The sequence below is a fragment of the Astyanax mexicanus genome, chromosome 9, assembly GCF_023375975.1.
Source record: "Astyanax mexicanus isolate ESR-SI-001 chromosome 9, AstMex3_surface, whole genome shotgun sequence".
Classification (NCBI taxonomy): domain Eukaryota; kingdom Metazoa; phylum Chordata; class Actinopteri; order Characiformes; family Acestrorhamphidae; genus Astyanax; species Astyanax mexicanus.
The window spans coordinates 14,313,812-14,330,419 of NC_064416.1; the positions used below are offsets into that span (position 1 = coordinate 14,313,812).

Sequence of the window (16,608 nt, forward strand, 5' to 3'; positions counted from 1 at the left end):
CATTCTGACCTGTGTGATTGCTCTCTGTGTATCATCCAGGTTGGCTGGGGTAAAGAACACCTTCTGGTAGAGCTCACACACCTTCTCTACATTAACCTCATCATCCTCACGAACCCCGAGAGACTCACACACCAGATGCACACAGTCCTCCATCTGTAAACCATTTAAAAGATCACCACCTATATTTAAAACTGTAATACGACTTCTTCTCACAAAACATCTGCTGAAAACACAAAAGTAGGAAGCGTCTCACCTGTTCAACCAGAGGACTCATCTTGATGAATGATGAATGATGCCAACAAAGTAGCGTCTGTTACTGAGGCAACTGTGAGGGTCGGGTTGCAGGTGGTACTGGAGAACTTTCACTGATCCCAGAATACAAATTAACTCAGTACTGCATTTTTCTGATGTCATCCCCACATTTTTTTATACCTAATATTAAGATTTAGACTGTTTTATATGAAAGTCTGTTTCTGCCACTCCTTCAGTAAGTCATTATTATGAGAAACTAAGTTATTATTATTATTATAAGATACTAAGTCAGAATTGTAAGATTTTTGTATTATTGTGTACATAATTTATATACAAAATGGTCATTTTATGGTCATTTTAGGGTTTTCAGGAACAGCACCAAAAAAACCAAGTGTTTGCATGTAGCCATATATATAATTAATATATGGCTACATGCAAACACTTGGTTTTTTTGGTGCTGTTCCTGAAAACCAATAGGAGGCCAGGTTAAAATATTAAGGGAGGATCTGTAAGTTTGTTTTAATGAGTTTTTACACTTTATTTTAGGAAATGCTTTAATGTCTCCTGCCTGTAATTTTTCACTTTGTTTTCTAAGATATTTGTTTGTGCAACCTATATGACTGATCATTTTAGGCTTTGCTATTTGTGCAAATATATGTTTGTGCCCTTCAAATGATGGCACTAATCAAGTACAATAACTTTGTTTCAGAGTGTTTCATAAATAAAAGAGTGACTCAAAGAGCGTTATAAAAATTACTTTATTTAATACAGTAAAAACAGAGTGGAGTACAGTGATATACATACATTGAGTATATTACCAGTGCAATAGCAAAAATGCCCATTTAGAGACACTTTCTCTTATAAAACCCATACAATTAAAAATTACTGCCTGTATTTGTTTGGTGATAAATGTAAAAAATAAAGCTCTTAATTCTTCAGGAACAAAAAGCACAAAATAGTGTTTTAATATTTTCAGCATCCATCAACAACCACAATCTTAATTATACCCGCTTCTAGTCTCATTTTAGAGAAAGAGAACACTTTGCTAAAAAAAACACCAGCTTATCAATCACAGTTAAACCGGGTTAACCACAGTGAACAGTCATGTTTGTTAATAGCAATCCTGAATTAGAAGTAGCACCATTATTAGAGTTAATCACACTATTCTCACTAGAAACCTGTAGTGCAGGTGGAGAGGCTCCAGTCTGTGGGGACCAGTCTGATGTTCTAGTGAGTATTAGGTTCAGTTCCAGGTCTTGTGTGCTTCAGACCCAGAGCAGGGTTATATGTAATTCCAATGAATTACAATATATTAACAATTTCTCCCTTTTCCCCATTAACGAAAACATAAAAGTCTAAATACAGAACATTATTATTTTTTTAATGGCCAAATACTGAAACAAAATATTTTTTATATCAAGAATTAGTTGATATAAATATATCCATAGAAAGGGCTCATTTTTGATGTGTGTTTCAGGTAAAATTCTTTTCTGGCTGGATGTGAGAATCTCAGGAGTTGCCATAGATGATTTTGGGACATTTCTCCGGGGCAATGCAGTGAGCGTCGTGCTCCACCAGCCCAGCTGGGCACTGGCAGCCTGGGACACACGGCTTAAAGCAGTGGGCTTCAATCACACCCAGCGGCACATCCTTGTTAAAGCAGGTTTTAGGACATGGTGGTCCACATTCATCAAACACATATCCACGGTCCAGAGGACAGCCCACCGCTACACCATAAACACAGGAGCGAAGAGAAGAAGAAAACCAAGAATATTTCAAAACTCAGTAGTCAGTAGTTTAGGACGGCTAATATTTAAACTGATTTAATATAAATGATGTTTAATTTATCAGTTTGCAATTATGAAACTAAAATATTTATATATTTAGGTCACTAGTTGGTATGGTGCAAACAAAAGTTTATGCACCCCTGGTCAAAGTATTTGTAACTGCGAAGAGTATGGCAATTAAAAGATGACCCAATTTCCAAAATGCAGAAAGTTAAAGATTATTTTTTTACCGTTTCAAAACAAAAAGAAAAAAATATCAAATTTGATGGTAGTAAAAGTACTTAATATGACTTCATTTGGTAAGTATCAGAGTTTGTAGATACTTGCTATAGCAGCTGTGAGTCAGCTCAGTTCTCTTTCTGAAAAAGGTTTCTAGTTATGGATTTTGAGTTCTGTTTAGGGTCACTATCCTGCTGCAGAATCACCTTTTTTATTTTCAGCTTTTTGTAGATGTTTGTTTCCAGAATTGTCTGGTTCTTTTTTTTTTACTTCTTTTGAACTTTTTTTTTATTTTACTTTTGTCTACCAATGAACTATTCCCCATGCAAGTGGCTGTAACATAAGCCCAGAGCATGATCCACCCAACCTCATGTTTAACATTTGGAGAGGTTTTTATTTTTTATTATATTAAGCAAACTTTAGTTTAAAAACATCGGATGCAAAATTTCATGAAAATGATGCAGAAAAGGTTTTAATTAGTTCATTTTCTTAACAGCTTCTTCCTGTTAAGGGTTAGAGGTGATTCACTTGGAAACTGCATATAATTTGGAAATTAATTTGGATTATTTGGAAACTATAATAATTAAAAACAATACACTAATGCTGAGGGACAATTTAGCATAACCAATTGCATCTGGAAACAGAATCGAACTACAGTATGTGTGTTTGAGTGTGTAAGTGAAAACTCACCGCAGAGTGAAGGTGATCTCCACTGCAGGATGACTCCAGCCTCGCGGCACTCCGAAGCGTACGCCTCCAGAGCCTCACACAGACACTCGTCTGAGTTTGCAGAGCAAGCACACAGGTCATACACACAGGAGGCGAAGAACATCTCGGGGGGTACCACCTTGTGGCAGCGCTCGAACACAGCAGATTTCAGCACTGCACAGCGGCTGTTAGCTGTCTTGCGAGCAGAATACCCAGCCTCTTTACACGGGTCAATGTTTCTGCCATCTGAACACTGACCACTGGAATGGCTCCCACTGCCCACCTGCAACAGGATGATGGAATTTGATTATTTTACATTATTTTCAGCCAAGTTCAAAGTTAGTAGATTTGAAATCATTGTCCAATGACTACATCATGCATTACATCAATTAATCTTGTGTGCCCATGATCCTGTTTACAGTTTACCAGTGGTCTTTCCTTGCCTGGTGTTTTGGAGACCATGCTGTCTAGAACTGACTGTTCATTTGGTGCCTAATATAATAATCTCAAATATTGACAGGTGCCATCAGAACCCTATAATCAAATGTTATTCACTTTAGCTGCCAGTGGTCTAATGTTATATTTCTTTATTTTTCCATAATATGAGCCCCTCAACTATGTCAGGCACAAAAACAGATAACACAAGACAAATTACAACTATTAAATTAAAGCTAATGTTAATAATAAAAAAAGCTGCCAAGTAAGGCTGACACGCTGCTTTATCGTAGCTTTAGAACCGATCTGTTTCTCTTGGTCAGGATGTTCTGGTGTTGGTTTCCCCTCCACTAACTGGTAGCTAATAGCAGACATGTAGATATCTGGGTGGGTTTTTAAAATGTAGCTCCTTTAATCACAGACGCAGCTACGCAGTGCAAGGTGGTGGATGGAAGTTAAATGGAACTCAGCACTGCCACCTTTCTGTGTTGAAAACTTCTTCTCTTCTTAACTGAATGATCTGCTGCTGCACCTGAAATTCCAACACAAACTACAAATACAAACATGGCTCCCTCCTTGTCGTCACACAGTATAAGGTGTGTGTCATCTCCATACCTTCCAGTCATTCCCAAATTCTGCCTCTGAGTTACTGATCTGTCCGTTCCGTAGCCTCATGTCATCCTGAGGATAGTTGTTAAAGTTTCCACAGATTCCACACACGTGTTTCTTATAGGTTCCTGGAACACTCACTTCTAGGTGAGAGCGTCCGTTCCACAACACCTGGAGGCACAACAAGCACCAGCTATTCAGAATTCATACACCAGTGATTAGTGACTGATTACAGTGAAGAGATCACTCTGAGACCTGAAATATTAAATGCAGTTTAGCTTTGAGCACACACAATGAGTGCGTACCTTCACACCAATGTTGGTGTTGAGAAGAATGGTGTTGGTTTTTCGCTCTAGATACACATATGGCTCTTTCAGAAACGGTAGAGAGACGACTTCATAATCAACCTGTGGAGAAAAAGTACATGAATAAACAATAATCTGAAAAATAATATGCATTTATGATGTATAAAAGAAGAACACCATCATTCCAGAGAACACATCTTCACTGATGTAATCCTTCTAGCCCACACCTGGCATTATTTAAGGTGCAAGTAGGTGGATATTTATCTGCTTCAGAAAGTCCTATTCTATTATTAGCATATGGTTACAGGGACTAGACGATATACAGTATGTCAGTGCATCTGTACATCTGCTTTAGCAATGGCTCCAGCTTAAAGTGGCTGATTGTATTTATTTGAAACCGTGTCCACAAACATTTGGACATATACCTTAAATGTAACTCATTGGTTTGGCAGTGAAGGATAAGACCTAACACTATACCAGTCTATGCCATCGAAAGTAAATCATTGTGTTATCTGTACTAGTTACTGCAATTCTGTGAATTTACTTTTTTGTCAAAATGTTTTATCAAAAACTCTGAACCTGAGCCAGTTTTGAGTATCATTATGGCATAATTATTTAACAAATTAGCCACACACATTAGACATATTAAACACTACAGTAAAGTTAGTAATGTTACATGTAATTACACAAGATGAAAATACCTTCACAATCCAGTCCTGCAGCAGCTGCACCACCACATCACCAATAAACACAGTGACCTCTTTAGTCCAAGACACGCCTTTACGTCCACGGTCATCATTCATTACATGAATACTGAACACACAATTCAGATCAAATATTCTTAATAATATCATTAGTACAGTAATTGCATTTAGTAAAGTCAAATAACCAACAGCACACAGTTACCACAATCGAAACCTTAACATATATAAATATTTGGACAATGAACAATATTGAGAAATGGCTAAACACAAAGCAAACTGTAATTAATAGAAATGCAAATTTCAATTTTAATTTGAGGAAAACATTTAGAACACGCTCACGTCAAATTAGAATCAAGAAATCAGAATAGCATCAGTTATTAAAGAAGGTGTTGCACTCAACCTGATAGTGCCATCACCTACTAATTTAATGTTTTTCTTTTTTTCCTACATTTTAAATGATACTGAAGTCATCCAGACTGTGAAGGAACACATAAGGAATCATGTATTAACTTAAAAGTGTTAAAAAAAACCAAAATACTCTATGAAGCATTTAGGTTCTCTTATCTGGGGAGCTTTTAACTTGCGGTTTCTAAAACTGGAAACTATGAAGAACTAAAGTGCGACAGAGATAACTATTGCTCTTCCTTTCCTAGATGATTTGAATAATCTAAAATATAAAGCATATTCTGGTTTGTTTAACACTTTTTTGTTTACTAAATAATGCCATATGTTTTCCTTCATAGTTTGTATGACATTATTAATAAATATACATTGCCGCCCTTACAACTCTGCAGTTCACGCTGATTTAACAGAACTACCCTAAAGCAATTGGCGCATTATATGCATTCCTGCAGTTAATCTGAATGCATGACCTAAACACATGAACACACACCTGAAGTCTCCGCCCTCACAGTCCTGAGCCAGAACGTAAGAACACGCCCCCTGGAAGTTCACCATTTTTCCATCAAACGTGCGGTAGTGGGGGTCTCCGAACACGATGCAGGTGGCAGGACGGGGGATACAGTGAGGACAGCACATTCCCGGAATTAGAGACGGTGTTTCATCCTGCATTTACAAGAACACACTCAAACACTTACAGAAACACACAAATCTACTTTCACACACAGCAAAGGCGTGTATCTGTGTGACTCACAGCGGCGCAGGACAAAGCAGGACATCTCTCTGTCTGGCAGTGCACGTCTCCAGACACACAAGTGCAGGACGTGCACTGGTCCACCTCCCAGTGCTCATTAGAGTCATACTTCTGACCTTCATACACACACTGTACACTGGGGTCTGCAACACACACACACAATTCAAATACACCAACTCAAATATGCATAGATATAATACAAAATAAATAAAACAAGTCTGATAAATAAAGCAAAACACACACACACAAGCACAGGAGTAGTACCTTGGCACTCATAGCAGCACTTCCCAGGGCTTTTTACTTTAACCAGTCCCTCTTGGCAAATGAGTGGAGCACACACTTCTATATTGCAGTCTATGTGACCCATCTGAAACAAAAACATTAACACAGAAATACAGCACACAGATATTACTGAGACTGCTTTAATGTTCTGATTACAGATTTATTATTTAAAAATAAAAATGTACACAATAATAATTAAGTAATAGTATTACATTATTATACAATAATATTCTACCATACTATTCCAAATCTTTTCTATCTCCCTATACAGTACTGTGTAGGTTTTTATACATATAAATACATATATAAAATAAACATATCTGCACGCAACACCCTATAATGAACAAATAAAAACAGCATGTCAGCCTCTCCAGGGTAAACAGTCTCTCCAAAGTTCTAGGGACTGGCTCAGCCTACCTGGCTCACTTGCTCTCACTTCTGGACTATCAGCAAGTTTAAAAAGCTCTGCTCACAAACTCTATCACTGCAGAATCTTGTGTGTTTATATCCAGTTTCTGAGCTGTACTTGTGTTTTGGGTAATCTTTGCTACTGATTTTTGCCTGCTCGTGATATTAGCTAATTTTAATTCTGTGCTGACCCTAGACTGATTCTTGGATATCCTTTTTTCTCTTGTTGGAATTTGAGGTTCAATAAACTTGCAATTGTGTATGTGTGTTTGTGTGAGTGTGTGTGTGTAAGTGTGCGCATAATGCTTCACTCACATTGCAGGAGCAGGTGATGCACTCGTCTTCACTGTCTGTCCAGCTTTCACCATTAGACACCCGACCCCGCTCTCCCTCCACCACACACACTGAAAGACACACATGCTTACACATTCACTATACACACAGAGCAACAGCCACAAGCCAAAAACACACACACACACTATACCATCACAGACAGGGCAGCACGAGTCTGGGGGTGTATAATGTTCATCTGGGGGGCAGCTGAGAGGAGAGCAGGACTGATGGATACAGGTCCATGTAAGATCCTATAGACACATACACACAAACACACGCACACACAGAGAGATGTAGTCAATTCAATGATTCTTAAATATAGGTCATAGGTATGTCAGTGTGTGTATGCATGAGTTACTTTGCACTGGCAGGTGAAGCAGGGATCATCTGTGGCCAGTACTTCATTTCCGATTAGTGTTGCTGTGCAGTTACTGAGAGGCTCTGGAACATACATTCATCCAATCACAGAGGTAAGACCTGTGTCCCAGGTGATACAATTATTTATATATATATAATAACAATAGTTTCATGGTTAGTTAACTGATTGAAATTACATTTACAATGGGTCTAGATAAATTCACATCTGCACAAATGTGTTTGTGCTAATGTCAAGAAATCTATATTCTATAAATCTAAATCTAAAATCTACAAAGTAAATCATTTATTTACTATAAAATATTTTCACACCCCTGTTTTCCTGCATAAGACTTAAAGAAAAATGTGACACACTCTGGAGTGGAGGTACACTATTCTGGTATGCAGCAACACCTGCACAAATGTGAGCTTCATAGGATAATCATTAGAAAAATATTCTTCCTGCATTCTTAACGACAAAATTTTGCATCAGAAGTTTTCAAAATAAATTATATAGAAAACTATCCACTTTAAAGGAGAAAGATGACCTTGCTAAATTTCAATGGAGGCTAATGTAGAATGATAATGGTTTAATGATTCCATTAAACCAATTCTGGAGCATTTGCATCTTGGATAAAATCATCATAGGATTGACAATTCACATTTGTCACAAAGCTTAAAATGCACATGCAAAAATGGAAATTTAAGCACAGTACTGAAAATATGCATACTGACTACACAGTAGTCTCTTTTTTGTGCTTCTATATACCCAAACCTCCTCCCTACACTGAAAAAAGAGAATTGTTGGACCAACTTAAAAAAATTACTTCAATTGGTAACACATAAATAAATTAAGTTTTTACAAATTAAGTAAACAAGTTAGATCAACACAATTCCTTTAAGTTAGCTCAACATAATTATTTGATTACTTTCAAGTTGACAGTTTTCATTATCTCAACTTAAATTTAAGGCAAATCAACTTAAATTATCCAGTTTATCCAACTTAATTACGTGCTTCATAATTTTAAAGTACAATGGAAAACATTTCAAGTTGTTTAAACTCAGCAATATAAGTTCTCCTGCTGCCTTAAAAGGCTGAGTTAACTCAATGTGGTATTCTCAACATATCTGGTATATTATTATTTAACTGCAAATACTGACAGTATAATACTGGAGTAAACTCAGCAAAGAGTGAACTCTGTAGCTCAAAGCCAGCATACTGTGATCACCAGAAACACAGAATAAAGTTAATGTGCTCTTACAGCCCACAAACACTGAGCCCTGGCAATCAAATTATATTATAATATTGCACGCCTAGGATAAGGTAGCTTTGGGCAACAGACAACACAAAGATGGTAAGTAAGGAAGAGGCCACACCCAATATGCAAATATATGGTGCTAGGAGCCTATAGGAAAGCTGCATGAACCAACACTCTAGAAAGAGCATTGACACAGGTAGTGACTAAAAGTTGGTTCAAATCACATTTTTTCATTGGTTCAACCAACATTTTTAAGTTTTCAGGTTGAAGTTCTCTGAACTCATTTTATTGAGTTATACTGGCCGATAAGTTCACTCCACTTAATAATATTAGTTTCCACTGACTAAAACACAGAATCACTTTTAAGAGTGTATATACCCTAAACCACTGATCAAACTGATACTGACGAGCACAGACTGGACAGCAGGAGTCCGGCCCACTGAACTGGATGTTGTGCTTTGGGCAGTCCACCAGGCTGGGGCACTGCTTTCTGTAGCAACGTAAATGCTGTTGTCCATCAGGCATCACCTGCAAAACACACACACACAAACATACATAAATAAAATCAGGCATAAATATTTATTTATAATGTTTGAATTATCAACATCAACATTTGCTGTAAAACACAATCATAAATATTACTAGCATTAAAGCATCGTATAAAAAGCAAACGCATGCACATCAGCTTTACCTCACAGGTGCAGATTTGACAGGGGTCATTAGATGGATGAAAGTTTTCTCCTGGTCCATACACATGACCCTCATAGGTACAGTCTGCAAAAGACATACACGTATAGTAATATAAATATAGCTGCTTTAAAGCTTGGCACACTCCTCGCCACAGTATGAACCAATGAGACTGATTTTTTCACTTCAGATGGCTCTACAATATCTCTCAGCTTGTCCAGAAACGCATGTGTAAAGCATGTCCTTTAAATGTGTCTCAAAGTAAGAATTACAGGGTATCACAGGAGTGACAAGTTACCTATTCTCACATAATGCTGCTTTAAAAACCCACAACGGCTGTACAAGACATAAAAAGGAGGTCAAGAAAAAGCTTTAACCTGCGCACAGTGGACAGCACTCCCCTGGCACACTGATCTTGTTGATGCAGGGGGAGAGACACTGAATCTCCGAACAAGTGGTCACTCCGTCCACACACATGCAGGACATGCAGGGACTGCTGGAGGCAAACCATGTACTGCCCTCAGCATGCTCAACACCATCATACACACAGCCTGAGGAAAGAAAAAAAGACACTATATGGGCAAAAGTATTGGGACACTTATTTCTTCTGGTATCAATGGCATTAAAAAGAGAGAAAAGGCTTTCTAGAAAAGGCTTTCTACTAGATTTTAGAGCATTGTCATTAGGATCTGATTGCAACAAGGACATTTTTAACAACCACTAGCAGCTCAATCCTTGGAGAGCTGTATATCTCTCTAGCTCACACCTGACATGCATGGTTCCAATAGGTTCATGATTTTCTGCTCCAGTGTGATCTATTCTATTTTCAATACTTCTGTACAAAGACGTCTCTGAATTTTAAGGGGTATCCACAAACATTTGGACAGTATAGTGTAGCTCTGGCTAGGGCTAAATTTGTTGATCTGCATTTGTATTGAATAGGATGATGGGTTGTAATGGAGGAATGGTGGTGGTACCTCGGCAGCGTGGGCAGCAGGACTGTGGATCAGTGATTTGGTGCATGCAATTCAGCGGTAAACACAGCGAAGCGGCACACTGAACCTTACCAGCCTGAAACACACACACACACACACACACACACACACACACACACACAGGCCAGGATTTTTGTCAACTGTCTGCCTGACATTATACCAGTAAATCTTGAGGATATTTATTCAAGCATTACATAAAAAGCTTTCACGTTTGATAAGAAACATTACTGGAAAGCATAATTGTAATTGTATACAAAATTTAAAAAAACTGTAATTGTATATAAAAAAAATGTAGTAAAGATGCTAATGTCAAAATATAATGAATAAAATCATAAAATTGGCTCTTTCCAGAACTTAGCCTTTAGTTTCGCTATGTTTGTCTAGTTTTTACGTCTATTTTCAAACATGCAGAATTTGGGTTGATTCCTGTTACTGATCTGTAATTATTACCTGGAGCAGAGAGTGAAAAGGCAGCTTCTCCTACAAGTGTAAAAGCTCCACATTTTCAGAATGTAAATAAATTATTTTAATGCCAAAAGGGTTTTGTATCACCTACATTTGTAGCCTGTATGCAGGACAAGGCATTTTAAGGGGTTAAGTCCAGTTGTGAGGTGGGGCCTCTATCAGCATCTATAAACCTTGGGCACTCATAATCCTGTTTTGCCCAGTTTTCCTGCTTCCAACATATCAACTGACTGTTCCCATGGGGGCTCAGAGAGGTGCTGCAGACTAAGCACTGTTACTATGTTACTATCTTAGGATTGGCAGTTTAAATCCTGTACCCTGTAACGTCCCATTAGCAGCTGGAGTTCGAGAGCTCACAAATGTCCTTGCTTTTTCTAGGTGGGTTTTGTATCACTTGTAGTGTAATGTTGGTCTGCTAAGGCATCTGTTAGTTAATGTATCAGAGCTGGGTACCTACTGCTTTTCTCTGCACTGGCTGCCCAGTGATGCTGCATCAGATTCAGTTTAAAAATGTGTTGAAGGAAAAGCAATCCTAGTGATACGAATCATATGAGTGGTGATTGGGTCTACATATTAATGAGAAAATGGGATAAAATTAATAATAAAAAATAAAATAAACATAAAGAGAAAACTGACTGTTCACTTGCAATCAAATATGTAGATCCCAGTTTTTGACAGTTTGCCACTGGAACCAGGTAATCAATGTTATTCTCATTCCTGATGGTTTTAATGTTATGGCTGATAGGTGTAGACACACAGTGTGTTTGCGTGTCTCACCGTGCAGGTACACTGACTGCATGGTTCACCAGGGGGATTCCACATCTGCCCCTCTCTGTACTCTCTGCCATGGTGCACACAACCTGGGGGGTGAAATTATAAGAGTTCATATTAATGATTGATAATGTTTATCAGTGTGGAATTTATAACAAATACAAACATGCACTTATTATATCACACACACACAGACACACACACATATAGTGCTAACCTCGGCACTGGGGACAGCACTGTCCTCGATAGGTAACTGGAGAAGGACAGGAGACCTCAGGGCAAACAGTACGAGTGCACGTCACACTGCCACGCAAACACAGACACTGCTGACACGGGTCAGACTGTGATACGAACGTCTGCCTGTCTGTGTAGCGAAGTCCCTCATATAAGCAGGCGTCACACACTGGACAGCAGTCTGTAGATTGGATCGGGTGGGTGCAGTGCTCAGAACAGAGCCAGGCCTTACAACTGACCCTTCCATTCTGCAAAAACACACACACACACACACACGCACAAAAAATTTATTAGGTAAGAAGCTGTGACCACAGAGGTCATTGTTCTGCAATATCAGTTCACATGCACCTCACTCAGACGATATCTGCGTTGCAAAGCCTAGATTGGAATCAAGGTAGGGAAGGTTACAAGGCTTCTTGGTGATGCCACACATGAATGTCATATGGTTTTGACACTGTGATGCTTACAAAATTGGTTGTTTTTCATTCCTTTACATAAATATATTATCAGCTGCAGCCTAGGTTTTGGGATGCAGGTTTTTGTATGTTGTATAAATACTTGACTTTAGCTTTTCATTGTGCTTCTTCAACGAGTGAGAAATGGGAAACATTTGGTCTTTAATTCCACAAATGTGATGCAGCAAATCTTTCCTTTAGTTTTCTAAATATGAATACACTAGGTGTCAGGTAGGAAGCAGGAAGGAGACGAGAAGCAAACGCATTTGTGAGTATTTATTGAAAACAGGAACAAACAAACGAAGAACCAAAAACTGAAACAAAAGCACTGATAACAGATAACACTGAAACCCAATACCTGACAGAAGTAACAACATACAACCACAGACTGGAGAAACAGGAACAAAGAGGACTATTTAAGCACACAGATGGGGACAGAAAACAAGAAACAATTGGGACCAGGTAACAAGGGGGTGGAGCTACAAACAAACAGGTGAAGACAGGAGCGGAGACACGAGATACACACAGGGCCCGTGCAGAGGGGAAAATAAACAAACATGAGGGTAGGTAAAGACACAGAGAAAGACGAGAGGTACACAGAACAGGACGAGAATGTCACACTAGGAATGAAGGGAAAAATATCTGCAAATAACTGGAGAAAACTGACAATATATGGCACCACAGAAATACATAAAAATAAAATGATCTGAATATAATAACACTGTAACCTCATACTTATTAGCAATTTTAATAATTTTATTTCCTAGTTTCATATTGTGATTATCCCTAATGTTATTATTATTATTATTATTATTATTATTATTATTATTATTATTATTATTATTATTATTATTATTATTATTATTATTATTATTCTTTCAATTTTTTGGGGGATATATATATATGAAAAAATATTAAATAAAGCACTTTTTTCAGCACAATTTTTTTCAGTTTTTAATCTACTGTTTTATGCACAGAACAAAACCTTATTGCAAACTCTATAAAAGTACACATAATGCATTATTTGCCAACTAGTCTTTGTCAAAAAAATGTTCTACAAATGTTCTACACTGCCATTTATAGCTTTCACATTGCATTTTATTTTTATGGCACAAAAAGAAGAGTTTCTAAACTCTAACACAAACAGTCCATGAGTGAACACACTCACCAGGCATGTGCAGGAGGAGCAGGGGTCATTGGCTGGGGTGAAAGTGGAGCCACTCTCATACACCTGTCCTGAATGCTCACATGTTCCTGTACACACCGGACAGCACTCCCCTGGACGACGTACTGGCCTTCTGCAGGGCGCCCCAGGACAATCCACCGATGCACACGACACACCGCCATTCTACACACACAGAAAAGAAAGGATTGAAACAGTGAGGCTGTAGTAGCTTCTGGAATGCTCTGCATTCTGCAGAAGTCCTGCAAGTACAATTTAATATAAATGACAAGTAAACAGATAGGGGAAGGTATTCTGGAAGGAAAGACTGTACAGTGATGATGAGCATAGGGGGAAGGCATGCCCAGTATGCAAAAAGTAGGTGCCAGGAGACAAAGGTAAATGTTGCACTTCCCAAACATAAGGCACTAAAATGTATGAGATAAATTAAAACTAGGACATTTACTGAGAAAAGTTCAAAAATGACCCAAGGACAATCTATGTACAAAAGCAATGTTTTACTTGTAATATTGGGGCACATGCTAGAAAAAGTCAATCACTCAATTCTCTTTTCATTTTTGACACTTAAAACAAAACAAGAATTAGACAGAAAAGTTGTGGAGAAGTGCGGTATTTATAGAAATTTATGATGAGGAGGATGAAGGTGTGTGTACCATGCAGACGCAGTGCTTGCAGTGGTCCTGAGGATCAGGAAACCGTGCTCCATTGTCATAAACTCGGCCATGAAAACTACAGCCATCACACACTTCACATCCACACAGGTCCACTATGGGGTAGGAACACTGTACTCTTGGACAGGACTTGGTCTGACATCTCACCTCACCTCTCTGACACAAACACAAACACACATATACATTACTACTCTATTAACACCAACTAATTTCTACAAGATCTACATTTCAGTGGTTATATTATTATATTATATTATTATCACCTTATCCTGCACCTTATCCTCACTATGCACATTAATATACCGTATACTGCACTGTCCTGTCTTTTAAATTGTCTCGTCTTTTGTATTTGTTGTATTTATTGTTATTTAGTGTTAGTTTTATGTTGCACTGTTGTCACTCTTGCACTTCATGTTGTCTATTGCTTGTTGTTCCATGTTGCACCGTTGCACCGTTCACTACACTGTGTACCTGTACTCAGATGTAATGACAATAAAAGCCTCGTGACTTGACTTGACTTATCAGACATTTTGTTCAGAACCTGTTATGACTGTGGGTGTATAAGAGTCTATTACTCACAGAACATCTGCACTCCTCACAGGCTGAATTTGGTCCTGGAAAGGTCTCTCCATCAGTGTGAACCACACCCTGGAACAGACAATCTACACACAAAAGCTCAATGTTAGGTGGAGCATCTACACAAAGCATCTGTTCAGTCATATCTTCATTACAGTGCATGTGTGCATCTTTCCTTGTGTATTAATTATTACCTAAAACCTCATTAACACTTAACAGTGTAGAGATGCTTATCACTTTACTTATTTTATACATTATTAATGTATTGCTACTGTTATATATTTTATATATATATTTTTTTGCTGTCCAGCAAAATTGTATATATCAATTGATTTAATTTTTTACCATAATTTTAATCTGGCAGTTCTACATATTGTTAGATTTTCAGGATAACCTAAGTTCACCATGGACCAAAATACCTGCTCAAAAATGATGTGAACGTTAACAAAGTTGCTTTGGAGAAACAATTTTTTGTCTGACAGCAACAATATAATAATATTATATATTATTTATATTTACTATGTATATACTATATTGTATTACCATTAATATTATATGCTATTATATGCTACTATCTTAACTATTTATATAATCTACTACACTGTAGTAGATTGTGAAAACCCCTACTAAAGAATGCATTCAGGCACTAAATTGTACCCATTGCTGAAACAGATATGCAAATGCTATTGCCAATAGAATAGAACCAGAGACTGTAAAAAACACCTGAGTCTGTGCAGTAGAGACCAGAGGAGGGAGAAAGCCTGTGGAGAGACAGCCTACTCATTTGAATAACCCCGCCCCTAAGGGCTGCCTCCGCAGAGATCATACAGTCATTGGTCCCACCCCGGCTATGTGTAACCCAGCCCTTTTACAATAACCACACCTTTTTGAATAGAGCTGAATAACATTTAAAAAACAGATTCTGTTGGGATATAAAAAAATGATAATATAAGCAGAGGTTACACTAGCTGTTGCATTTAAAAAATGGAGGTAGAATTACAGTATATTGGAAAAAAACGTGATTGAAAGTTGTCTCTGTTACCATTGAAACCTATGGGGATGGGTGGGGTTACACAGCTTTCTGCAACAGAACAGCAGGGGGCGCCCGACCTGTGGTGGCTTCACTTTTGAGAGACGATGCTCTGTCCAGCTATACACAGTCTATGAACAGAACTGTCTCTAATTAAAGCAGGATAAATTATTTTAAATACCATTGATTTTGAAGGAAACAATAAATGTGTAGGTGTCCCAGTACTTCTGTTTACATAGTGTTTATAATTATTTATAATGTATATAGTGTATTATTACATTATTACTATTTACATTAGATAATCTTACACTATTACTACTATTTCCATTCATATTACATACATATTAAAACATAATTCACAAATAAAACAGTCAAAACTGTTATATATTATTACTTTTATTAGTATATCCTACTGTATCTTTACTATGGCTATTTATAGACAATACTGTGAAATGCCTATTTTAAAAAATCATGCTTTATTACATATACTATCATTACTTTAATTTTATGTACATTTTTGTAATATTTTAACATGATATTTTGTTATGCACTTATTTGTTTATTTACATTATTATTAATAATGTTTTATATAGTTACAGTTCACATCTTAATGAGAGAGATAACCGCCAGCTGGTGTTGCAAGATGGCCTCTGTAAATTTAGAGTAGACTTTGCTACAGTTAAATCTGGATTGATAGTGCACTGATCTGCTTTCAGTTCATACAGTCTCACAA

General features: G+C 37.5%; 1 protein-coding gene across 2 annotated transcripts in view; it reads right to left on the reverse strand.

Moving 5' to 3' along the window:
* Window positions 1-991: 991 nt before the first annotated feature.
* Window positions 992-16,608, reverse strand: part of kcp (kielin cysteine rich BMP regulator) — a 46,463-nt gene continuing 30,846 nt past the window's right edge. For both annotated transcript variants that reach the window (XM_049483469.1, XM_049483470.1), the window contains 20 exons: window positions 14,849-14,931; window positions 14,252-14,425; window positions 13,584-13,763; window positions 11,944-12,208; window positions 11,733-11,815; window positions 10,473-10,566; window positions 9,873-10,046; window positions 9,500-9,582; window positions 9,216-9,336; window positions 7,554-7,636; window positions 7,347-7,446; window positions 7,178-7,266; window positions 6,437-6,539; window positions 6,173-6,315; window positions 5,912-6,084; window positions 5,017-5,128; window positions 4,316-4,417; window positions 4,017-4,181; window positions 2,949-3,249; window positions 992-1,979 (listed from right to left, as the gene is read on the reverse strand). In XM_049483469.1, the coding sequence (XP_049339426.1) occupies window positions 1,762-1,979; window positions 2,949-3,249; window positions 4,017-4,181; window positions 4,316-4,417; window positions 5,017-5,128; window positions 5,912-6,084; window positions 6,173-6,315; window positions 6,437-6,539; window positions 7,178-7,266; window positions 7,347-7,446; window positions 7,554-7,636; window positions 9,216-9,336; window positions 9,500-9,582; window positions 9,873-10,046; window positions 10,473-10,566; window positions 11,733-11,815; window positions 11,944-12,208; window positions 13,584-13,763; window positions 14,252-14,425; window positions 14,849-14,931 (2,846 nt within the window). In that variant the 3' untranslated portion in view covers window positions 992-1,761. The remainder of the gene's footprint in view (window positions 1,980-2,948; window positions 3,250-4,016; window positions 4,182-4,315; window positions 4,418-5,016; window positions 5,129-5,911; window positions 6,085-6,172; window positions 6,316-6,436; window positions 6,540-7,177; window positions 7,267-7,346; window positions 7,447-7,553; window positions 7,637-9,215; window positions 9,337-9,499; window positions 9,583-9,872; window positions 10,047-10,472; window positions 10,567-11,732; window positions 11,816-11,943; window positions 12,209-13,583; window positions 13,764-14,251; window positions 14,426-14,848; window positions 14,932-16,608) is intronic.